This window comes from Agelaius phoeniceus, chromosome 16 (genome assembly GCF_051311805.1).
Source record: "Agelaius phoeniceus isolate bAgePho1 chromosome 16, bAgePho1.hap1, whole genome shotgun sequence".
Taxonomy (NCBI): domain Eukaryota; kingdom Metazoa; phylum Chordata; class Aves; order Passeriformes; family Icteridae; genus Agelaius; species Agelaius phoeniceus.
Window position 1 is genome coordinate 9,333,324 of NC_135280.1, and position 25,686 is coordinate 9,359,009.

At 41.5% G+C, this 25,686-nt stretch overlaps 2 protein-coding genes across 6 annotated transcripts in view; one reads left to right on the forward strand and one right to left on the reverse strand.

Moving 5' to 3' along the window:
- Positions 1 to 18,049, reverse strand: part of CPPED1 (calcineurin like phosphoesterase domain containing 1) — a 54,290-nt gene extending 36,241 nt beyond the window's left edge. The window contains exon 1 of one of the 3 annotated variants that reach the window (XM_054643658.2): positions 17,940 to 18,049. Coding sequence is in view for 1 of the 3 variants with exons in the window: in XM_054643657.2 (XP_054499632.2) it covers positions 1,583 to 1,646 (64 nt within the window). In the remaining 2 variants the exon portion in view is untranslated. Of the gene's footprint in view, positions 1 to 1,582; positions 1,774 to 2,016; positions 2,147 to 17,939 lie in introns of those variants that run through there. The other 2 variants (XM_077187120.1, XM_054643657.2) reach the window with 2 other exon arrangements.
- A 1,521-nt stretch (positions 18,050 to 19,570) lies between these two features.
- Positions 19,571 to 25,686, forward strand: part of SHISA9 (shisa family member 9) — a 179,283-nt gene continuing 173,167 nt past the window's right edge. The window contains exons 1-2 of one of the 3 annotated variants that reach the window (XM_077187118.1): positions 19,571 to 19,903; positions 21,004 to 21,603. In XM_077187118.1, coding sequence (XP_077043233.1) covers positions 21,080 to 21,603 — 524 coding nt within the window. In that variant the 5' untranslated portion in view covers positions 19,571 to 19,903; positions 21,004 to 21,079. Of the gene's footprint in view, positions 19,904 to 19,959; positions 20,150 to 20,861; positions 21,604 to 25,686 lie in introns of those variants that run through there. The other 2 variants (XM_077187117.1, XM_054643606.2) reach the window with 2 other exon arrangements.

Here is a 25,686-nt window from a genome sequence, read left to right on the forward strand (position 1 = left end):
CAATAAAACAGCAACTGATTTTTGTCTTAAACTGCATGAAAATTTGCCTCAGTTTAAATAGTCCTTGGTTCTCTTTTTCCCTAATAATTTAGTTATTAAAACATTGTGTTGAACTTTAGCCTCTTAAGAAAGACCCAAGTAAATTATTTACAAAAAATATTGCACCCGAAGATGGTACCTGGACTATGATAGCCTAACAAATCCTGAACAAGATTAGAAGCAACCAACTGGTAAGAAAAATCTTAACGAATATTTAAAGAATTCCAAACAAGGACACATCAGAAGAAAGAAGCACACCTGGAAAACAGATTCCCAAATGATGTTTTCTTCCATGTTTAAGGAAATTTTTAAGAAGGAATTAGATACAGCTTTTACTCGGAAATTTTTACACTGCTGTTGAACACTCCTTTTGTCAAAATTTCACTGTATAGTTGATTTAACTGGATGGCTTGTCTGCCATCTGTCCCCTCAGCAAATGCTAGGCATTCTGTTCCAAACCAACCAGACCATCTGCAATTAATAGGTTGCCAGAATGGCTGTATACATATACTTCACATGCTCTGAGTTGGTGATTTTTCTTTATTTGGCAACAAGCAAAGCCAAATATTTCCAGTGCAACCCAAGAAAAGACCGCAAAATTGATGGGATGAAATAGCCTTGCTGACCTCACCAAACCAATATAATTTGAAATTCATAAGTACAGAAAAATAGAAGACCCTCTATACATGACCACCATTAAGAAATGATTTCTTAACACAGCTGTGTCCCTGAAAAACCCCAGCACACTGTAGAACCTCCATCCTTGGGAGAATTTTACAGGTGCTTTCACTGAGATGTTAAGGTGCTAAATGCGCTCCTCTGTGTCCAGCCACAAGCCAGAACCAGCAGGGACAGGCGGCTGCCACCTTTGGCTCGGCCTCGTCTCCTTACCCACCTGGCGGGTGTGGAAGCACGTCTGCCCTGGCTGGCTGCAGCCCAGGGCTCTCAGCGCTGCTTCTGCACGGCGGGGAAGGGCCAGGGGAGCACCTGTGCCGCCGACCTGAGCGAGGCGGAGCCCCCCGGGGAAAGCAGCATTCTCACCAAGCTGTGACCCACCTCACGGCTGCCTTTCGTTCGGGCACCTACAGTGACCCAGCGGTCACCTGTCAGGTCACCCCTACAGGTACAAACACAGGACAGCAGTGCTGGCAGCAACAGCTTCATAGGCTGTGGAGACCCGGTTCAGCAGCACCGACAAGCATTTTAAAACCAATCCGCTGCTGGACACTGCTGGGGTCTGCACGGGAGCCAAAGCGCGGGGACAAACCTGGGCGCGCCCCGGCACAGCGGGGGCAGCGGGGCGGCCACAGCCCCGCGTCCATCCGCGCTGCGGCCGCCGGTGCCCCCCGTGTCCCCCGCTCGGCACCACGGGCTCGCCGGCAGATAGCCCAGGCCCCGGCGCTCCACACCTCCCTCTCCCGGGCGGCAGCTCCTCCCGCCGCCGGGGAAGCCCGGAGCCTCCCTCCGCACGCCCCTCCCGCCCGGCAAGGCGGCAGGGAAGAGCCCGCGGGCGATGGCGCGGCTCGGCCGGCGCTCCCCGTACCTGGGCGGAAGGCGGTCAGGGTCCTGCCGCGGGCTCTCAGGAACACGCTCTCCGCCGCCGCCATCGCCCCGGCCCGCACGGCCGCTGCCACCGCCGGGCCCGGCCGCCGAGGGGGCGGCACCGCCTCCGCCGGGGGCGGCGCCTGGCGCGGGCGGGAGGCCCCGGGACGCTCCGGGGACGCCCCGCGAGTCCGGGCGCTGTGGCCGCGGTGGAGGCTCGAGGCCTGGCGTGAGGGGAGCCGCGGGAAGCGGTGCTCAGGCGGTTCTGGGGCGAGCCCTGGGATAGCCCTGGGAGCAGACAGGGGGCTGCGGTGCGGCTCCTGGCACCGCCATGTGTGGGGGCGGCTTAGGGTGGAACCTGCCTTGAAGATGCGCTGGCTTTTAAATAAATTATAATAAAGTAATAGTTTACATCATATTCAGCTTGTTCCTAACCTGCGAACCGAAGTAACCCCTTGTGTAAAAGCACTGGCAACCTTCCTTTGTTCCTTCGTGGGTTATTCTCATCAGGTTTCCTCAGTGTTTAAATGTGCTCCCGCATTTGGGTATCACCTGCAACTACTCTCTGAAAAAGAAAAGAGAAGTTATGTAGAAAAAGCAAAGCCCCAGTGTCTCCCTGCTCCAGGGCTCCAAGCTCCTCCTGCCCTGCCCATGGCTGTGGGCACAGTGGAGGGCACGGAGCCGGGCCCACGCAGTTCATGCTCCTGTCAGAACCAAGCTACACAGTGAGGTGATGACTGAAATAAATGGGTGACCCTTACAAGGCAATGTTTTCTTCATCTCTTCTGACCTAGAATTCCTTTTTGACCCAGCCATCCAGGAACAACAATACGGTTGCAGTTTCCCAGTTGAACAGCTGGGACCCCATTATTCTGTGTGGCGCAACATGCAGAGTTCTAAGTGCCTCTATTCATTTTGTGAAAACTGCAGCAATGTGTTAGGTAAGGTTAATATTGTCAACTAAAATGCATTCCTATGGCTAGATGGCTTTTCCATCTGTAAAATGTGGGTATTATTATCCACAAATAAAAACAGCTTCTTCAGTCCTACTTGTAAACTGCTTAAAGATCATTAGATGGAAGCGCTAGGGGAAGTCTTTTTTATTAAGCAGTTTTTGTCAATTCCCCTCTTTATGAGGCAGCATGTGGTATATTAAGCTAATAAAAACTAAAGTGCATTTTTAAGTCTCAGGTGTAGCCTATCTAAATATCCCAACCCCATCATAGGAAGGGGTGATCACAGTCTTGTGGTAGAACTGCTCGTGCTAATATAAGAGCAGTTGGCTCAGTCATGCAAAGAAATTTTTTTCTACCTTTTCTATTTCTTTTCCATTTTCTTCTCATTTGCTTAATAGGGCTGAGCAGCTATAAACCAGAATATATGACTACTGCATGACTTCAGCTAAAGTCAGAATTAATTTTGCATGTGAAATAATATCAAGATCAGGCCAAAGAATGTAGATTGTTTTGGCAAGGCAGCATAGTGTGGCTCTGGAGCACCAGGACATGAGATTGTGGTCAGCACCTGAATTACCTTTGTCTTACTTAACCTGGATGTGTTGCTAAAGGCAACCATGTTTCTTGTCAAGTTATGGATGTCTGAAAGATTGAATCAGACCTGGCAGAGATGGGGATTGTAAGATCTTCTAGATTTATCTAAGTCTGGAATTTCACAGCTCTTTTTTTCTAGACATGTATAGGGTGCTCTCCTCTACAAAATTCTGTTGTCAGTACTTGTATTCTGTTATATTTGATGTCTTTGCAGGATGGATCCTGGATGAGCTCTTTCTAGGTGATGATGGTGAGTGTGCAGCCTGCCTATGTTGCCTCCTCTTCAAATGGAATCCTTTGATCTTAGATCACCTTGAGCATTACTTACAGTAATGAGGAGGCCACGAGAAATTATAGTTTTGTAATTTAAACACATTTTATTGTGATTTTACAGCCTGAGTGCAGAAGTGTTTTCATCTGCAGAAATAAAGGAACATTTGCTTATAAACAGGAGAACTGAGAATCAGGACTGTGTATGCAGGAGGGGGATTTCAGCTCTCTCCTGCTTCCTTTACTCTGCCAAATTTGAAGTATGCATTTTTGAAGCCAAGCTCATGGACCAAATGCTATACAGCTAAACTCATTTTACTATGACTAAGTTGTTCAAAGTTACTACTGATCTATGTTGGTTTAATTATAGATTTTCATGGACTCATTCCAGATGGGGCCTAGATAAAGCATCAGAATTTTGTCATAGGACTTGATTTGTTATACAAAGTGTCATGAATATAATGGCACTGAATAAATAATTTACAGTAGCACGTGTCTCCTCTTATATATAGAGTATAAATTGAGAGTTTTACTAATTTTATGAAGTTAGTGTGAACATACAGAGGGAAATGTACCATTCTGTGAGGGCATGCAGTATATTGAAAATAAGAGATTAAAAGTGGAAAATGCAGGCATTGAAAATAAAATTCTTATGTAAGATTTAGCTTAGTAAGGGCTGTGAATAGAATAGTGCAGATCTGTGGAGTCCAGATCTTGTAAGACTTACTTGAGTGTGTTTTAGATCATGCTGCCAACCAAGACTTACAGTTCTTGGAAGTTCTGAAAAATCCCGTAACAGACATTCTACCTTATTTTTTACTGCAGTTTAAAGAAAGACTGTATGCACCTTGAGAGACCTAAATAAAGTACTAATAAAACAAATAAATTATTCTAAAATTTACCATCTCTATTGAAAAATTGAAATAAAGAGCAAAATAGTCAAGGCAGTGGTTGAAGAATGAGAATCCTTTTTCTAATCTCAGCATATGACAGGATGACAAAGAACAAAACTGGAAGAGTACAAAAGGTGAAAAGGATATAACAAGGTTGGTCTAAACATTGGAATTGAAATTACAATGCACAGACAGATATGCAGATTTGAAACTAAACCATTTTAATCTTATATATAGAATAGAATGACTATGTGCCATCTGGAATTCAGGGAATCCAATGAAAGTTGGAGGTGTAAACAATACACACAGCAATATCAACATCTGTTTTCAGTGCCTGCTGATATATATGAGTCCTTGAGGGGTAAGTTGGAGAAAATAATGGAAATTGATAAAACCTCATGATAAAATTACATATAATTGTATTTGTTTAGAAAGAATTTGGATTTACTCATGCTAAAAAGAAATAGCACATACAATGTATTGTCTGTTTTTTAAGAATCTCTTCTCCCTGTAAGTCCTTGAACAGATCAGCATTGATAGCAGATGCAACATTTTGGAAGGTTTGGCAGAGGATACAGCTCCTCTCCTTCCCCAAGAACAGCAAATGGATAAAAATCAGGAAGTTCTGAAAACTTACAGTAGTGTCTCTTATGAGTACACTCCTCTGTCCTGCTGCATTGCTGAGGCTCCAGGATGGCTACACTATTAGAAGTAAATTTAGCAATCTGAGCCTAAAACATTACAGAATATGATAAAACATAAGGTCTGATATTCAATACAAACAAAAATGAATTACTACAGTAAAAATTAATTACTGCACTGAAGAGTGTTAGCAATGTTAAAAAAAGGCTCTGTTAATATTTGGCCTTGATACCAAATGGCCTTCCATCTTCAAAGGGCCCATAAAATAATATCAAAAATATTAAAAGTGCTTTGCACAAGCCAGCTGAAAGGGATTGGTTGACCAGGACCAATATTTTGTTGCTAGGAGGGGAACAATGATGACATTGATCATTTCCACAGCTAAAAATCCACTATGTAATTGGTTTTTATCTGACTCATTTAGTGTGGGCAGGCTCCATTTGTTCAAGAAACCTGTAATATATTCCTTGAATCACTGTAACTATGAGAGATATAAAAGTTGATGTAATGAGTTAAACACACTATTTAACTCAATTTGTTTTGCACACTGAATTCCAATTTCTGACACAGATACAGGTTCTATCTAGAGCTATTGCTCATTTTTTAAGATGTCTTTTTAATTTTCTGTCCTCCCAAATATTCAAGAGTTCTACTTTATTCAGGGTGCCTCTGATTTTAGAATTCTGTGTCCTGGGATTTCATTTTCAGGTACACTGAGAACTTGCACCTTTCACTGAATGATTGAGACCTGGGCTACCAGCAGATTTGAAATTCCTGATTAGTAAAGACTCCAGGGAATGAGAGAGCCAGACTAGGAGGAATTATTTGATCTGGTGCATATCTTTGGCACATTCAGTGTCTGCTCCTGAAAAGTCATGGATATTTGGGTCATGGGTTTGTATTGAAACTGCTATACACATAAAAATTGCATAGGACTCCAGCAGGGCTTGAGCTGAGTGAAAAAAATAAAAAAAATCAAGGTTTTAATTGAAGTGTCCATTTCCAAAATTATGTAGAATATTTGTGATTGACTGCCACTTCATCCTGAACTATAGGAACTTTCTGGCTTAACTGCTCTCCAGAATTTTTGCCATCAGATTTAGGCAGCATTTGACCACTATCTAAAGTTTGTGATTCCTGCTGCTCATCCTGTCCAGTCACAAATGGAAGGGAATTAGGAATATAAATAGATTTGAAGAAACTATTTTTTATATATATCCACATATATCTGTATGTTTTTAGAGTACTGCAGGTTTCAGGTATATGCTATTTGACTTGGTCTAAAAAGAAAATCTAGGTTTAAAACCTTTTATTTCACAACTTGGTCTCAAATTCAGACTTGTTGGACTTTTCTTATTTTAAACAAATAGATTTTCCATCAATGTACAAGCAAAACCAGAAAACTGAAAGAAAAACTAGTATTTAGTTTATGTATCTATATGCATGACTCTTGAGAGTCCTTTCTCCTTCTTTGCTGATAAATGACATATTATTATAAAAAAATTAAAAGCCCTGGTGATCATTAACCACAGTTGCTATTTCTGTCAAAAAAACCCCAAAGAAGCAGCAATCTTTCAAGTATTACAATTCAATAGACAATCAGAGCACTTTGATATTTTTCAGCTAGGCATAGAACAAGGGCATTGGTCTTTCCCTGTTACATTGGTTAATCCAAAATGTGTTGCAAATGTACTGGATGAATCTCTTTGTTTCCTTGCTCAAAGCATATTTTTTTCAGACTAGAAAAACTAGAAACTAGAAAACATTTTTACATTACAGGTGACATACAAGCAATTTGGGTGTTTTGAAAAAACTAATAACCTCCTTTTTCTTTCCTTCTGTAAAGAGATTTCATTCTCTTTCAGAGAAATGTCATTTTTTTTGTTCACCTAAAATTTAACCAAATATATTTCTCAGAAACACATGTACATCACCATCTGACAGGATATAACAAACTGGATATAAAGAGATAGACACTGACATCAGATGACTTTGAGAAGATAAAAGAGTGACTACAAAATGCTCTGAAAGAGAACCCATTGTGATACCACTTTGCAAAGATGCAGCTTCTGCTACAGAGGGAAGTTTGACACCACAGAAATGTCTGTCTACGTGGACAAGGTTCCACTTGGGTTTTCTGAAGTGGAAAAGGTAGTTGTACATCAATCAGGCACATGAATCCTCTTGTTGATTGGACTTCCTGAGTCCCACTCTGCTGCTACTCTCCCCTCAAAATGCAGCCTAATAAATTGCATCGGTGCTTCAGAGAATCGTTGCTGCTTTGGAGAATGATTTATGTTTGCTAAACTCTTCCTAGAACTCTTCTACACATTAGTATTCACTCATATTGTGTGCCAGGTTTTGCATGTGAAGTAGATCTTAAAATTGACTTTACCATCTGTGATGTCACTAATATAGCAGTCACTGTACTTCCTGAAATAGGATGACTATGAAGGATGCATCTATTTTGCCACAGATTTCTATAAAACAAAATGTTTTTCAGTAATTAAAGCTGGAGGTGAACAAAGGAGGTACTCCAGGAAAAGCACAGATTAATTTAAACCATAAATGACCCATTTAATCTTTTTTCACTCAAGTAATGACTGAAGAAAATGAGTTCAGAGACTGATGAAGGATGCTGAATAGGTAATTATCACTATTACAAACCCCTTATTTTAATTTGTAGGAAATGTGATTTGGAAATTAAATAGTACTTGATTTTTTTTTAGGTTTCAGTGTGGACTCTCCTTCAGCTGTGCCTAGCACTTTTGTTTCTCAGAATTCTCAGAAAAGAAAGGACCTTTCTTTTCCCATTAATGATTGTATTAGATAACCAGAAGGATCCATTTTTCAACAGTATTATCTCAGCAATAAATTACATTTACCACTTCCCTCAGATTCCTAGTCTAAAGATCTGTAGGTGTTTTACAGGCCTTGGGTAAAAAGAAATAACAGAAAATTTGGACACAGGTAGAGGCACACAGAGGCTGATTTATGAGTGAAGACATAACATGCACCACAAAGCTTCTACTTTTAAAATTAATTATAGATGAGGACAAGATTGCATGCCCCACAAGGCAAATGTAATCCACCTGTTTTGTCCTACCCTTAACTTCAGCTACCAGACTCCTTCCCCGTGTTTGCAATGAGTTTTTTCAGATTCTTTCCAGTTGTACTTATTCATAACAACTAAGTCAACGACAGCAAACACTGTCTGTATTCCCAGAGTGTTCTTTCAAATTTTTAATGCTCCAGTAGTTTTCAAATCTCTGTTACAAATGTAACAGAGTCCAATGTCCAAGCATAAAAATCTAGACTAATTGACACTAGAAAAGTGGCTTTCCCACTCTTTGAATTTCTTCTGGTTTTGAAACAAGGGAGAAATAAAATTTTATTCATGGAAATATTGCTTGGTCTTATTGATCCATTCCTACATTTGCTGAAGGATGATCACCATAAAGATATGTCCCCTGTACATCAGGCAAAATATAGAAATTAACTCAAGTGCCTCTTCTGCACATTACTTGGAACCCTTCAAGATCATTTTGGTGTTGCCAGTTGGTTGCAGGAATACACAGCAGGAATTGCAGAAGGCTGTGTACAACAGTCAGCTACCAATGAGAAGGTGCTACATCCAACCCTTCCAAATGTACTCTGTGGCAAACAAACCCAGTGTCCTTGCAGAATGAACTGTGCCACCCCTTTCTAGCTTTAAAATTGGGTGGAACTAAAACCTTCCTGCTATGAAGCACAGTCACTCATTCACCAGTGCCTGGTGGACACTGCACGTGTCCCAGAGTGGCACAATGGCAGAATGGCACAATGGCACCATGGCAATCCACTGAGTATGGACATGGAGGCTGTGTGTCTGTAGGGATGTCCTCACCACAGAGATGGAACAAACCCTCTCCAGCCATGACATCCTGACAACACCCACCTGACAACAAAGTCTGGCCACAAACCTGTGGTCATGAATTTATCCCCTGGACTTACTTAACAGACCATGGCACTGGAATGAGTGGTAAACCACAAACAGCTCAAAAACAGTGAAGTGTAATTAGCATTTTTGTTGAATGCAATTGGATGGATTCATCAACCATAACAATTTTTTTGGAATAATTAACTGTGCTGAATTTTTCATTAAAATGAAAGCACAACATTCATATGGAGTAATTACTATGGTGTGAAACATGTTTGAATTAGAACAAGACAACTTTGTCATTGGGTAGGTAAATTCATAGTGCCAGGAAATGTTCTCCTCCCCAGGTTCTAGGAATCATGTGCCTCACAGTCTCCTGCAGCATACAGTACAAGCTACTATTAATAATAGATCTAGAGCTGAACATAAGGTATGGAGGGAGTATTTAAAATGTTTAATTATTCAAATGAAGGAATTAATTGACTGTGTCTTTTTTGCAGTTCCACAATATTTCTAAACATCTCAAGAGCTCAGCATGCTAAGAAGAATATAAAATAATGTGTCTGAATCTGCACTTCAGTTTATTCTCCAATACAAGCCCTATGGAAAAAAATACAAGACATTTGGAACAGAGCAACTGACATTGGGGAAAAAGCATATCTATGTATATATACACAAAATATGTATACAATATAAAAAAACCTGTGATTGATGAATTGGATTCAATGGGAGAAGATCTTACTATGCCTATTTGAAGTACAAAATGTAATGTAATACTTTATCAACAAGCTGCACTTCACTACAATATTTATGACTGTTCCTTTTAAACTAGCAGTTCTCAAGCAATTCTAATCTAATCTAGTCTTAACTATGATAATTTCTGCAAAAAGTATTAAATAATTCTGAACTGGTGAGAATTTGGTACCGCTGAGCTTCTAGCAGAAGATCAGTCATTATTATACTTCCAAGCTTACCTAGATGGAGATCATTGCATTCCTTGCTGGAAAAGGCAGGTGGGAAAGAAAATATTCCACTTGCTTCTCTAAAAACCTTCAAGTCTAATTTGTCTCCAGAGAAGGTCAAATTTAACTGAAAACCAGGTTGATTTACATATTTATTTTCAGGCAAACTATGGTAAGCTGTAACTTCTGTTTGCCCTAAGCTTTCTCCAACAAAGTTTTTGGGGGCTGAACAAACTCTTTGTTTAAGGCTAAATTTCTTTCCTGTGCAGGTGCAATTTTGTAAGCCAGTATTGTTAAACTGTAGTGCATTTTAAAAGATTAAGAGATCCTCCCACTGTGCATTTTAAAGGCTTGAGAGATCTGCACGTGGGCTGTTTGTGCCCTTGATGTGCCACAATAATTGAAGTCCAGCTGAACAAGGATGGAAAGGTTGCCTAGGAGCAGGTTGGGCAGCCCTGACCTGAAGAAGCATCTGTTACCTTGCTATCAGCCAGAAATAATTATATTATAAGCAGACTGGTACTAGAATTTCCAGTCTTTTCTCTTGGTCTCCAGAGCCAGAAGAAGTCTGTGTAGTTCTGGTATTACACTCCATTTTTCTCCTTCAGCTCCTCATTGGGCAAACAGGTACTGTTTCTCTCAAAAAAAGAGAGATCAATTCTTTACTAGCAACCAGCAGAGGACACTTACTTTTAAGGTTTCTGCCAGGTTTGCTTAATTGGACTCTTTGGATAAAAAAAGCCAGCATAGGGCTATGATAGTAGTCTCAATGCTCTGATTTTCACACTTCAGCACTAATTTGCTTCTGGATAAACTTTGGTTAATCAAATTTCTGCAACTCAAGCAAATAAAGAGTGAAATTCATCCTGGCTAAAAGGAGCCCTGGTCTCATTTAAATCCATAGAATTTAATCTCCTAATATTCTCCCAGTACCTAGTGCTTCATCTTTTGAAATGTAACTGTTTTGGAAGCATCCAGGTATATAAACAGATAAAATTTTTCGGTAGCTAAAGTACTTTCAAAATTAATTTCTCAGTGAAAAATGTCTAATTTTTAATTTTAATACACTCCATAACAGATTTATAAACCTTGGTTTATAAATGTCTGCATTCCTTGCAACAACATTTCTTCTATTTAGTCCTAAGAATACTCTGCAGCTGAAAGATTTACACCTTGTCCATACCCACTCAGCCTTTGACTTCTAATGAAGCTGCCAGCAAGGACACAAAGTAGTGTCAAGCACAATGGCATCCTTGTACTGTGCAACTGGAATAAACCATAAATTTAAAATAGCAGTGTTTACTATTTAAAACTTAGAGTTAGTAAATATCTCAAGAAAGATGTAGTGAATCAATGAGACTGCTATTATTTTTCACACTTTTCCTGTAAGAAAAGAGAATTGTTATATTTCTGGGTTCTTACATAACCTAGTCTAGCCAGTATTTATCTCATCTTCTAAATAAAAAAATCAAACCCTCTCATCCTTAAATAAATCCAATGTAAACAGAAAAAGTACAAGGTAGAAGTTAGAGGACTTTCTGAGCTTTTGAACAATAAATCTGACCTGAACAAATATAATAATACCATCCTGGGTAAAACTTTCCTAAACTGACTGAGAAGACAGGTATATAATTTTTTTTTCCAAGAAATTATACTCCAAGAAGGAGTATTCACATTTATTTATCAGCTAGGGTTTTAGAGGAGGTTTTTTTTCAAGAGAATGATATATGATATGGGTGTCATTTCTGAAAAAAAAATCATGCACCTCTCATATAGTCTAGACTAAATCAAAGGGAAGAGAGCATTTTGTGATTTCTGCAAGTAAATTCATAAAGACCAACAGGACTTAACAGATTTTTAGGACAAAATCATAAACTTGTTGTGGTGAACACCATGATGTGTGGGGGAGGAGGGAGAGGTGCCAGCTGGATCCATTGCCTGTCTTGGCATTTATTCTGTGTTCATCACCATGGTATCAAAACACCTTTACAAGTTCTGAGTGTAGCCACAGTAAAGGATCTGTAGTTTTTCCTTGAGTCCTAGGAGGGATGGCTCTGTGGTTGTTGCTATTGCTATGATTATTGAACAAGCAGGTGAAAAGAAGGGATTTTAGATTTTGTTCTTAAGGAGCTGAGATTCCTCAGGGATTCACCTCCATAGCTGTATGTCAGTTGCCAGGAAAATTATATCTGTACGTGGTATAGAGATGACTCTTCTCTCGTTCCAGAAAATTCCAGCTCCAGAAGGGTCACAAAGGGAGTGAGAAGGAGCCCTCATCCTTTTACACAGAGCACAGAGAAGATGCTTGGGATGGATGGAGGCAGGGAATGGAAAGAAGAGTTGTTGCATACCCTGCTGATTTGGCCTGCTTTCCCCAGCAGTGCAGGCAGCCTCCCTGAGTGTGCCAGAGCTCCCCTCAGCCCTGTGCCAGCAGAACGTGCCTCCCTTGGGCTTCCATGGACTGATGCACAGAGACACCTGAGAGCTGGCTGAATACATTTTCAGGAATGTACAGCAGATGTGCTGCAGCTTAAAGCTGTATTGTTAGTGGAAATATTATTTCCTTAGATATTTCTACATTTTCTCACATAATAAGCATAAGACTCTAGCCTTAGTATTTTTGTCTTTGACTTTTCCTGGATTTTTTTTTTTCTATAACCTTTAATGATAGATTTTGGGTTTGCTTTCATTATGAAGAAAACTAGCATTATAAAATTACCCCATTGAAAGAAATAGAATATTACATACTATAAAGAACATCTCAATGAGAATAAACTTATAAAATCTTGTTCCTTAGAGTGAAGTCTTCACTCCATTGCATACAGCTATCAATAATTAGATAGTCAACAGACCTAATACTAAACACATCCTGTGCAATGAGACAAAAAATTTGAAAACTGGACCCAGGCTGAGGCTTTACATGGAGGATCTATTTCTGATCTTGCTGTGCAAGTGTTTTAGTGTTTTCTTTTTTTTTTTGTTAACTTGAGCTAAACATTATGACAGAAACAAGTGAGATAATTGGGTATTATGAGATATCTGCTCTTTTTCATTTATGGTCATTTTATGTGTTGAAATATTTGGATTGTTTATGTAGGAAAATGATCCTATTGTTCAGCCATGTAAATTATGTCTTTCTTAATCATATTATCAAGGCTCATGTCAACTGTTCTAGTTTGCATAGAAATGATGAACAATTTCCTTTTAAATTTTGTTATTTTTTCTTTTTAAAGAAGATCAATCCCTAAATTCACAGGGAGAATTTGTTAAACTGGAAAATCCTATTTAAGGGTTCAAGGTTTACAGAAATTACAAAATTGCCTTCAAAAAGGCCAGTTTTCTATCAGGTGTGTGGGAGTGAATGACAGACTCATCACCACATACACCCAAGAAAATTGTGAGTTGTCCTCTTACCAAGTATTCGGTTACAACTGCCCCTATAGATGTGCCTGTGTGTATATATATATTTGTATATATATACATATATACATATATATATTATTTCCATATTACACTGAAATATTCCTTTTACAGCTTCTTTACATTTTACTTCTGAGTTTCTTGCCTATATTGATTACAGATTAAACAATCCATTCTGAAGCTGTACTCTCAGATACCAGTGTTTTCTGATAAAACTGTGTTTAACCTTATTGTACTCTGCAATAATCTCCAAAATATATGTATTAGGGAACAGATATCCTAAATATTTTATTAACATTGGATTATATTTAGCAGGTTAGAGATAATCTGCTGATTTAAGTAAACACTAGAACAAAAAGATACCACAAGAATCTGCTGTCAGCATCTTTTTGCAGCACTTCTTAAGACTCCCTGATGTGCATTTCACAATGCAGTTAAAATCCTTTTATTTCTCCTATTATTTATCCAGCTGTGGGATCACTGCACTTTCACAATAATAAAAAAAGTCTAGGCAAATATATGTTATAAAACCACCAAAATATTATTAAAAATGTTCTGCTACACATTAGTTACTCTATGCATTAAATTTTCAGTTTAATATTGCCTTTATGCAAAGAGCAAGCAAATGAGATTGATGCCTTTTCATTCAAGATAGTAAAACAGAGTACCTAGACAGATGTTCTAGATAGATACTGCATTTATGTAGGTGTAGCAGAGTTGCACTGTGCTCAGAAATATTAATGATGAATACTGTTAGCATTATCAGAATGCTGTCTAGAAAGAAAACATAAGGAATGGCATTTACTCTTCCACCTTGAAATCTTCCTGGCTTTTTGACCCATCTGTCATTATACCTGCTTGATGGGTTATTTCTTCTCACTGGCTTTCATGCTAAAGGACAGAGGAGCAAATCCCTTTGGAGCCAGCTTTAGCACTGCTCTTTATAGTTGGCTGTCAAGTGGAGTCAAGAAGGGACAGTTGCTACCATCTGCCTAAAAGAGTGGCCTGGAACCTGTGTGTGTGTTTGTGCACGTCAACAGCTTTCCAACATATGGGCCTGAATTTAGTTTCTGAATTCATTATTGGGCTTTCAAATATGTGACCCGGTTTCAGATGTACTGACCACTCAGATATCTGGTGGTTTCATGTAAGCTGTGATTATTCAGCATCTCTTGAGCAAAATCACTCAGTGCAGTGCAGTTTCCATTTTAAATTAGTGAGAGGACAGTTGTTGAATTTAGTAGATCCTGAGCTGGTCTTTGGATGTTTAATCTTCTTGACATCTGACCCTCTTGGCCAGGCCTACAGTCACATAAGTGAATCTGACAGCCACCTGAGCACTGGTGACAGCATCACCTGGCACTGGTAACTGTGTCAGAGAATTAAAAAGGTATCACAGAACTCTGACCATAATTACTTTGTGCCACTTATTTCCTCTGTCTCGTGACTTAGCATTTTAAAACCCTGAACATCTTTTTAACAGTTAGCATCCTTTAGAAATGGAACTGTCAAGAGAAATTTTCTTATTCATAAATCTGAAAGTTCCTGCATCTATATATTAGTACTATATGTAAGACTCAAAATACATCAAGCTCCTGATGGGCATGTTGTGACAGTGATACAGGGAGACATCATTAAAGCTTATTATCAGGGAAGCACACTAAAAAGGTCTAATTTTCAGTAAGAATTTTTGATTTTGGTTGCTTGACAGAACATTTTGGAAGACATGCAAAATATATGGTGGCTAAAATATTTTGTTAGTTAAGTAACACAGCAACTTTACCTTTCTGTGAAGATCAAGTTGTTCACTTCCATAGGCCTTGAGGGTTATTAGTGCTGAAACTGGCAGACTTTAACTGACTCATTGATTTGACTTCTTGTTCTGCCTTCTGTCCATGGACGTTCGAGGCCTGAAGAATGCACACTGTAGTCTAAACTTGTCTACCTCTTTATCTCAGTTGCTGAGGAGTTTTAGAAGAGGTATTGGTTAGATCTGCTCCTCAGCTGGTCTAACATATGCCAGAATCAAACAGCAGATGATCAGAAAATTTTCTCTGTGTCCTGCTCTATATCTAAGCACAGCTTCTCTATGCTCAGGCACAATATACAGCCTATTATACTCACTTTAACCTTGACAATTTTTAATGCTATTTTAGACCTGTTTGGAAAGTCTTCCTTTCTGCCTTGAAAAGTTGAACTCATGGGAACAAAGGTGATTTGCTTTTGGAAAGATACAAAAGCAGTTCCAAGTTTTTTGATCCTGTGTAGCTTTTATTTATCTTTTTTATCCTTTTTTTTTTTGTTAACAAGATAAAGATTTTGTTGGCACAAGGTTGCAATGATCTGCAGAGCTTTCTTTGTCAGCTGCAGTAGTCCTCAGACACCTGGTCAATCACTCCAGATCTAAATTCCAGGTCAGTCTAAGTTGTAACAAGCAGAAACGTACCTTGTTCACTGGTACTTGCAATACTGCTGCAATTCAAAAGTAACATCAGTTTTGCCAAAGAAAGAAACTGGCTGTCAGCTTTCCTTGTTCAGGATCAGAGCAGTAGCTGTGCAACAGGCAAACCTGAGGGCACAGCTCGTTTTTCAGCCGCGCTGCTGGAAGCTGCTTTAGACCTGTTGGCACTTTCTTCTCACTGCTGTATACTGAAGGCATTTGCACTATACATGTATTTGCTCTTGTATGTTTATTTGCAAGTACTCTGTTTACCCTCTACATTTATCTGAATCTTCTTAATCTCCTTTGAATTAAGCTGAAGCTACAAGAACTCTTGGGATTTCATGAAGTCCACTCCAAATATGGCTGCGGTTACTGCCTGCCTAAAACCCAACCCATGTAATTATTACAGTTTAGGTTTTACAAGAAGACTGAAGAGGAAAAATATTAGGTTACAAAGGTAATTTCTACATTATAGAATTGCAATAATTATATTCCTCCTCAGTAAGCCATAAAACCAAGTCTCTCATGGTTTTTCATTCATGCAGCACCTCTTGGCTCATTAAAATCTCTTGATGGTGATCCCTTTGCTACATGCAAAGTGTATTTTTTGAGACCTGATGACAATAACAAAGAAGTGCTCAATGTGAGATGTTCTTGTTAAAATTGCTATGAATCCATGAAGTTATGAGAACAAGCTGCTTCTGTCCTAGTCTGTTTGTGCATATTTTTTAATGAAAAGGGAAAGGTTAGTTGGAAGATGTGTGCTCACTATTTATAAAAGCAGAAGTGTATTTAGTGTCAACACAATGCAGGTTGGGATTTCACACATTGTTGTACTGATACACTAATGATTGCAGTTACTGGTTAAAAGAGCAAAGGCTTATGAAGTGTTTGCTATGTAACTAAAACCAAATGCATTTTAACCACCCAGCAAGACTAATACCTCTGGGGAAGGACACTGCTCATACAGGAGTGACAGAACTTGATAGAAGCTAATGGGGCTCTCTGATCTATGCAAATTCAACAATGTAGAGCTGTTAAAAAAACCCCAGACTTCTGTGTTGTGTGATTCAGGGTGTTTACAGTATTTGTGAATCATAGGACTTTTTTTCAGTATCCATCAACATTATGTCACTTGTAGCCTCCTTGGTAAAACACACTTCTTTAACTCTGTCTTTAAAGAGTTCTTTAACTCGTGTCTGCTAAGACTTCTTCCAGGTCTCAAGCTTCCCTAGTGCTGCCCAGCAGATATCTTCCACCACTGACTTGTTCTTTCAAAGACAGTGATTGCAGACCTGCTGCCACTTGATCTGGCACAGAAGAACCATCACTTCTTCTGTTCTCTAGCAACAAAACATTTTGTATCTACATCCAGACACCCCACTACAGCAGGAAGTGACTACCAAGGAAACAGACGTTGACTGCTTCATTCCAATTTCCACATGACACTTCTTATCACAAATTACACACAATACTTTCACATCAACACTGCCTGAGGTCAGGTCTAGCTGCTTTTTTCTGACAAATATTTGCAGCTCTGGAATGTCAGTTAATAATAATGATTGAGCTAAAGGGCATTTTTTGGGAAATTATAATTAGCTAGAAAGCTCCATTGACTCAATGTTCTGCAAAGGACTATTCTCTCTGTCAGGACTATTCTCCCAGGGAAATACTCAAAGGTTGCATCAACATTGTTATAAATAAAAATGAAATAAAGAATTTTGAACATGATAATTGTAATTGCTCCATATGGTCTAGTTGTTCTCTACTCTTCATATTTGCCCCCACCTCAACATTCAGGTTAACTCACTGACTTTCTCTCCTAATTTTACTCTTTTTCAAACTCTCTTATTTACATAAAAAAATCCTGCAAGAATCAGTTCTATATACAATTCCACACAGAATTCTATAAACAGAGTATGAGTGTATATGCAGCTTCCCTGTGACATGAGTACACATTGCTACTGAATTTACCAGGAACGGTGCCTATTTTCTAGGTTAAAGTTGAACCACAAGCATTGCCATTGATTCACATCATCTTGGTGAAAACAAGTCAAAGAAATTAGAGGGAAAATATAAGAAGAATTTTGTATATGGCTGGTGCCTAAAGTAAGAATTCCACTTAATTAAATGGATTTGCACTTGAGTAAAGAGAATTCTGTAGTTTCAGGTTGAAACATTCATCCTCTCAGTTATTTCACAGGCAAAGAACGTTCCTTATGGGATAAATCTGTAGAAAAGTAGGCAATTATTACTTACCTTAAAGCAATGTCAAAAAGAGAAGTCTTGAAATTCTTGAAGTCTTGAAAGTGGAAGATGATGGTGTGAAAACATGAAATCTTTGATGTTTCTCAACTTCTTCAGCATACCTGAAATAAATAAGACACTTATTGACTGACTTAATTGTGAAAACTTTTATAAAATCACACAATGACCCAAAATGTGCCTCAGTACTGTGTGTAATACTAATTTCTCTCAACTAGTTTTATTTCCATTTATTGTAACAAATGGGTTTATATTTTGGTCATGCAGGTGTTCTTAGAAATGTATGCTATGAAGCCATTAAAGCACACTGCCACAGGTCTAGTAAAAATGGTTTGTGCCTCAGTCTAGAACAACTCCAGCTCACTATTAGAATTATAAGACGTGGTACAGCCAAAATCACTGCTAATACAACTAACTGGCAGAGAAAGCATAACAACTGAAGTAACTTAAAATTAATTAAGGATAGCATGATTTATGGGTTCTGGGTTCCATAGGTCTGATCCAAAATCTCTTGGTGCTATAAAAAATGTTTTTTTTTCAAGAAGGTTTGATCACCCTCCTGCTTTTTCCCAAGCACATGTCACTTAGGGTTGAGTTCTGATCTCATGGACCTGAATCCCACAGATGTCAGGTTCTAGCCTAAATCCTTCGGGCTTCTTTTTTGTAGGGGAATTCTCAAGGAAAACCCTAGGAACTCAGCAAAACAAGAAACTTGTACCATATTTGGTCAGGATTAACAACCCATAAAATAAATCGGTTTTGGATGTTATTATTTCCATACATGTATAGCACTAATCATGCAAAATATTTAAGCAGCTTTTTAGCCGTCAAATCAACAGGGAAACTTGCATAATCTTAAGTGCTTGACAGACTGGACCTTAAATGTCTCTAGGTGCAATAATAAGTATGGAAAAGATTCATTTTGTGCAGTATTTTCAGCACAAACTGCATCACAAAGTGTTAAATAATAAATAATAGCAGAGAGAAGTATACACAAGGGAGGAATGATATGATTTCAGAGGAGACTTGAAAGGGGATGTTGATGAGGTGGAGGTTTTAAGAATTAAATATTAAAACCCAGAAAGGCTGGTTTTTGGCTGGGACTGATTGTTTTTCTCTGCTGAGAAAAAAAGGGGCTTTCTAACCTACCTCCTGGACAAAGATGCCAGGCTTACTGTCAAAGCATTCAGTGGAATCATCACTGTACTTAGAGTCTATTTTTAAGAGAAGGCAAAGGATTGCAATTAGCTAACTACAGGCCTCTCAGATTCCAAACGTCTGCTTTGTCCTCTGCCTCACCTTTCCATTTATTTACTGCGTAACAACTCCACACGGACTTGGCCCAAGTTCCTGAAGAGCGTCGGGGATGCAGAGGGAGAGGGAGGGCAGCCTGGCGTGGCAGAGCCCCAGCACTCCAGCCTTCCCCAGAGCCAAGGGCAGCCCTGGAGGCCACGGCAAGGCAGGAAAAGGGAAGCGGCTTTCAGCACCAGCCCACACTGTTAAATCGCGCCATAGTGGGCTTATTTCCTACATTTGGTGGCAGCATAGTATTCAGGATAATATTATTGCTACTTGCACAGGTTACCACCGAACCAAACGACAGAGATGAGAGAGTTAAGTGACAGCGATGGAGAGCGAATCACTAAAAAGTCTTTCCCAGAGTCAGTTCTCTGTTTGGGGGAAGTTATTTCAATTCTGTATCTCGCAAACAACCCGCTGCCTCACCGTGCCCTCTGGAGCCAACTGACAGACACTATAAGGAGATTTTTAAATAAATGATGCGCGGGAGCAGCTCATGTTTAGCAGACAAAGCCCCGCTCGGCAGCATGCACTGCGAGCACCGCCGTACCTGTGCTCGGCACGCCGGGGCCGGGGCAGAGCCCGCTCCCGCCCGGCCTTAGCGGAGGCGCGGCCCCATGGGCGCCGCTCCGCCCGCGGCACCTGCCTTGGCCTCGCAGGTGAGTGCGTCTCCGGAGAGCGCTCGGAGAGGAGTTCCCGGGAGAAGGAGCGCTCTACTTATCGGCAGAGGAGCTCTCCTGCCGCGGAGCTGCCCCACGTTCGCCCAGCGCAGCCCAGCCTGGGCCGGCTGTCCCCTACCCCGCTCGGCGCGGGCCGGGCTGAGGGAGGCGAGGGACGAGGAGGCGCTCCCGCGCTTTTGGAGCCGCACCTGTCAGGAGCGCCCGCCGGGACGGGAGGTCTCTTATGTAAGGGATGGCGGGGAGCGGGTGAGGGGGGCGAGGCGGGGGGCGGCTCTGCGGCGGGGCTGACGCGAGGACGGAAAGCTCCACAGAGGGGCTGGAAGGGAGGAAGAGAGAGAGAGGGAGAGGGAGGGAGAAAGGGAGAAGTCGCCGGCCCCTCAGCGGGGCTGCCAGGGGGGACAGGCGGGCGGGCAGCCCCGTCTCTGGCACGCCGCTTCCCGCGGCCGCCTCAGAGGACGGGCTGGGCTCTCCCCGCTGGCACCGCGCTCGCCCGCCCGCCGCGGCACATCTCCCTTCCCCGGCGGCTGGATGCCGCGGCGGGTCCGTCCAGCCTCCCGCGCCCTGCCCTGGCAGCCCGGCCGCGGGCGGGGCTCGGCGGGTGTCTGAGGGAGTTGTGCGAGAGAGCGCGCCGGGCTCCGCGGGGGAGCGGAGGGTGGGTGCCCCCGGCGCCCCGCGCTGGCACCAGGCTGCGCGGGGAGGATCCTCGCTCGCCCTTCTCCTCCTCCCGCCCCTGCAGCGCCCTCGCCTCAGCCCTCCCGCTTGGCGGCCCCTCCACGCCCCTCTGCCAGCCCGGCGCGGTGCCCCGCACGCCGCCGCCACCTCCACCCCTCGGTCCTCCTCTTCCTCCTCCTCCTCCTCCTCCTCCTTCTCCTCCTCCTCCTCCTCCCGCGCTCCCTCTCACGCGCACTCCGCTCCACAAGTGCCGCGCGCTCGCTGCTCCGGAGCGGAGCGGGGCCGGGCTGCGGACCCTGCGCGGGGGCTGCGGACCCTGCCCGGCCCGTTCGGGGCTGTCCGTGGTGCTGGAGGCGAGCGCGGGCTGAGCGGACGCCCGGCTCCTGACGGAGCCCCTTTATGTTCAGCTCCTGGCGCAGCGCAGCATCCAGCAGCTCGAGCGGCGGCGGCAGCAGCATCGCTGAGCCGGGGCTGGGAGGCAGAATGGAAGGCTTTATTCGGCTGCTCTTCGGCTACTTGGTGGCGGACCTTCTCACGCTGGTGTGTCGGGCTCAGGAGAAAGCTGGCCAGCAGCTGGGGAGCTTTGTGGTGCTCTCGGGAGGAAACCACTCCAGCCTCGGGGAGCAGATAGACCCCTCCGAGCCACCTCCCACCCCAGACTTCTGCAGGGGCTACTTTGACGTGATGGGGCAGTGGGACCCCCCCTTTAACTGCAGCTCGGGGGAGTTCATCTTCTGCTGTGGCACTTGTGGCTTCAGGTTTTGCTGCAAGTTCAAGAAGACGAGGCTGGATCAAAGCACCTGCACAAACTATGAGACGCCGTTGTGGATGAACACTGGGAAGCCTCCTTCCCGCATAGACGACCCTCTGCATGACCCTACCCGGGATAAAACCAACCTTATTGTCTACATCATCTGTGGGGTTGTAGCAGTCATGGTGCTGGTGGGGATCTTCACCAAACTAGGGCTGGAGAAGGCACACAGACCCCAGCGGGAGCACATGTCCAGGTAAGGCTGAGTGCCAGGCAGCAGGGTCCCCTTCCCCCCCAGCTTCTGCCCAGCCCCTAGAGAGGAGAGAGGAGCCCATGTGTCCCTGCCAAACAAACAACTCCTGCCAGGCAGGCTGCATTCCCCTGCAAGGCGACCGAGAGAGACCAACTTTGCTGAGCAGAGCTCCTGTGGTGCCCCCAGCCCAGGTTACCACAGAACATGCATATTGAGGAAGATGAGGGATAATTGTGGAGTCTGCACAGACAGTAGTCCATTTTTATCTGCAGTGCCCGACCCTCTCCCTAACAAGATCCAGCAAGTGTTCCCAGATAGACTGTGCATAAATAGAGAAACAAATTCTGAAACCAGCAACACTGAATTATAGAAAGCCTGATGTGTTCCCTCTTCCAACAGTTTCAAAGATTGGAAAATGTTTTTACTTCTCAACAGAAGGATGTAAACAAATGCCATCTCACCCTCCTTCTCCAGCTGCAAAATGGTTTTGGCAGGACCTTCCCTACTCCTCCAGCCCTTGCAAGTGTGTGAGCTATTTGTAAAATTTCTAAGCTGTGAAAATGAGTCAGGGTGGAAGGGAAGAGGAAGACACAAAAAGGAAAAGCTATTGTAGAATTTCTTAACATTTTTTCAGCTACTGTTGAGAGGTAAAAAATGGAATATGAAAGTCTTGCCTCATCCATGTATTTGTGTGTTCTAACTGTCTCCACGGTGTAATGGCTGAGTTATATCAAAGAGAACCTCCCCCACCTAGAGTTAGGAATGCTGTGTACCATCTACTCCAGATCCTGGCTGCCTAGTGGTGGATAGGCAGGTGGGCAACTCGGGACAGAGCCCAGTGTCTTTAACAACATATTCCAAAAGCAGATTGTCACAGCAGTTCAAAATCAAGGCATAACACATTTGTCAAGTTTGCAGCCTGTCTGATTCTTTATGCTAATCCCAGGCACATGAAAGTAAAGCAGATGGGGGAAAGGCATTAAAAAAGGCAAACAGATCCATTAAAGAGTCTAAATAGATCCCAGCATATTGGGCAACTTCAGTGATGAAATACAATGAAAGGATACCTTCTACTGGATGTGCAGTGTGGCAGAAAACTTCCTCTTGCCCCGACTGCTGATGGTGTAGCCCACAATCTTTAAGGCTTAGCTGAAGAGTCATCCTTTGAAAGACAGTCCAAGAGATCAACTCAACACCTGGAGCCTCATTTTTACTGAAGTTTCTGCATGACTTTTTGATTAACTGCTTATTTTGAAATGAACAGAGAAAGTCACAGAAATACTCCTGAAATGCATCACCAGTCCATGAGCTATTATTTGCTATTTATAAACTGGCTGATATGGATATGCTTTACTACTGAGGGGAAAAGCACATTGCAGAAATTTTAGTCAACAGCGTGTGTCAGTGACACTTCGGCAAAGATGGTTTTTGTTGAGGAAGATATGATAATCCTTTAGACATTTTGAATATAAATTGAGCAAAACAATACATGGGTCCCATTTTTTAAAAATTTTAATCCACAGAGCTTGTTTGCAAAAAGCTCTCCCTTGCTTCAGTCTCTCTCTATAGGGTCTTTGTGCAGGCAAAAAAAGAGGGCTCATAACATTCCCAAAGCCCAGAACAGAGTGAAGTTATAGACATCCCTGCAAATTATGGCTTAAAAAGGTCCTGCTTCTGTGAGTGGAAATATTTGCTATGTAAAGTACAGGTGTAAAGTATTCTGAAAGGATATTCTGTCTCAGTTTATGGAAGTAGAATTATGGGGGATTGGAAAATCATTCTCATATCCTTGAGTCATGTATGCATAGAGATTAGGTTGCTGAAGTGGGTCTTAGCAAAGGTCGTCTGTTACCTTGATTACTTAACAGCGTCTGGGATCCTGTACATGAAACTCTTCAAGGCAGGATTATATAGAAACTTGGAAAGTCATGATCACATGGCAAAACAGTCACCCACTCAGTACACATAATAGCTAGTCATGTTCTGAAAAAGATCATCTATGGCTTTTTTTTTTTTTAATAAGTTCGCTCTTATTCCAGTTGTGGGATAGGTTTAACATTAATTTGAAAAGGAATTAGATTTGTAAATCCCTTTGGCAATCTATAAATATATTCATTGAGTGAAGAATTGAAGTAACCTCTTAGTCCTCAAGTGAGTGTTTAACTAAAATATTCCATTCTAGCTCATTTTACACTACTAATATTCTGAAAAAAGGCTGCAATGCTTAAAAATAATTTATCTGTTCAAACAGTTAATAGTACCAACAATTGATATAATATGTAGGCTGTGTTCATAGTCACCTTCTTTTATAATATTCATCACTACAACATCAGAAAAACAAAACAGAAAGGAACACCTCCCACGTTTTTTTCTGTACTGAACCTTATAAATAAGCAGAAGTTTAATGCATCGAGAGTGTTAGGTAGGCCAAAGCAAAAGTAATAAGTGTTACTCCATTTTGGCTGGCAGCAAGAAACACACAGAGAATGATTTGTCATCTATTTCCTCAGCTAAGATTGTGTCCTTTCCCTTGCCTAGCCAATGGCTACATGAAAAATTTGAATCCCCTTCATTTCTATGAAAAAAATTCACCTAGGAAAGGGATAGTACTGCTTATCAAAAAAGACAATGCAGAATGGAAACTGATTTTTTTATGGGGGCTGATTTTTTAAGAAAAATGAACTGAGTATAACTCATGTAAATGATACATTTCCATTTTAGATTTACTAAAAAATATTTCAAAATATGAACAGAGACCTGAAACGTGGGAATAAGAACATTGACTTCTAAATAGGAAGCAAAACTGTGCCACACTTTTTAATTTCTTGCATTACTTCATCTGCAGTCAGTAGATCTGCTATTGAAATAAGACACTGGTGTGTGTAAAAGTGGTACAATGTTAATAAAGAAAGCTTTCTTTATTAACTCAGCATAGTTTCCATACAGCTGCCTTTCATTAAATTTTGTTTACTACTATACCAAAACAAACTAAGAACACTCCATTAACTTCACTGAATTTTCCTGATATATTTGACAATGAAAAAAGCATTGTGGAAATGTATTTAATCAGTGAAAAAACATCCATAGGAAGAAGTCTCTTTTGGGTGAGTCCCTTTAGGAAAAAAAGTCAAGACTTGTCCATTCTTAGAGAGAAAGGGCTTGTTACTTCTTTTGCTTTGGGGAAACAGGCCAGGTATGGCACTGTTGACGTTTTCTTTCTGTTGGCACAGAGGTGTAAATCTGGAAGATGAGCATGGAGAGGGGAGTACAGATTTAACTCTGCATGGTGTATTTCATTTTAGACCTCACATGTTTTTTTTCTCCTTATTTTAAAATTTGTTCCTTGATGTTTAAAGGAGATGAGTATTCCCTTCAGCTACAGTGTCCAAGACTAAGCAGGTAATAGTAGTATCCAGAGTAGCTCTTCCTTTCCCCTCCTGCTTTGAGGAGAATAAGGAAATCAGCTGGTGTAGGAGGGAGCTGTGGCAGAGGGAGGGAACGTGGCAGTGCTGTGCACCAGAGGACACAGATTGGATCTGCCTGCTGAAGCAGACCAGGAGCTTTGTCAGGCATATGAGGGCAGCACGTTCTTGCTGCTTGAGACTACACCAATGGGCCTGGAAGGCTCCATCAGTTCAAGTGGAGAATTCTCTCTCAAAAATGAATAGAAAATAAAAAGCTTTACCTCTGTTGCATGAGGAGATTATTCTGTAAATACAACTGCACCTTTTGTCTTCTTCCTTAATCCTTATGGAGAGTGTGCAAACAAACCAAGAACTGAAAGGAAAATGTTTACAATTATGCTCTTATGCTGTAACTCCTGGTTTTTAAAACAGTGCTTCTGACAGTGTATTACAGTCTTACAAATATTGTGGACCATCTGAGCTCTTCCTTCTTCCTTCACAAGGAAGAAAGTGCCCACTGCTGAGCTCAGGACTGAAGTCTTTTGTTGATCATTTAAAAGACATGTAGTTGGGGCCAAAAATGGCCTGACTTGCCAAAATCCTGAATCCAATGTGTCAAATTATTTCCCTTATGGGTTTTGACCCAGTTTTGGAGGCAAAATATGACAAGTGACCTTTCATG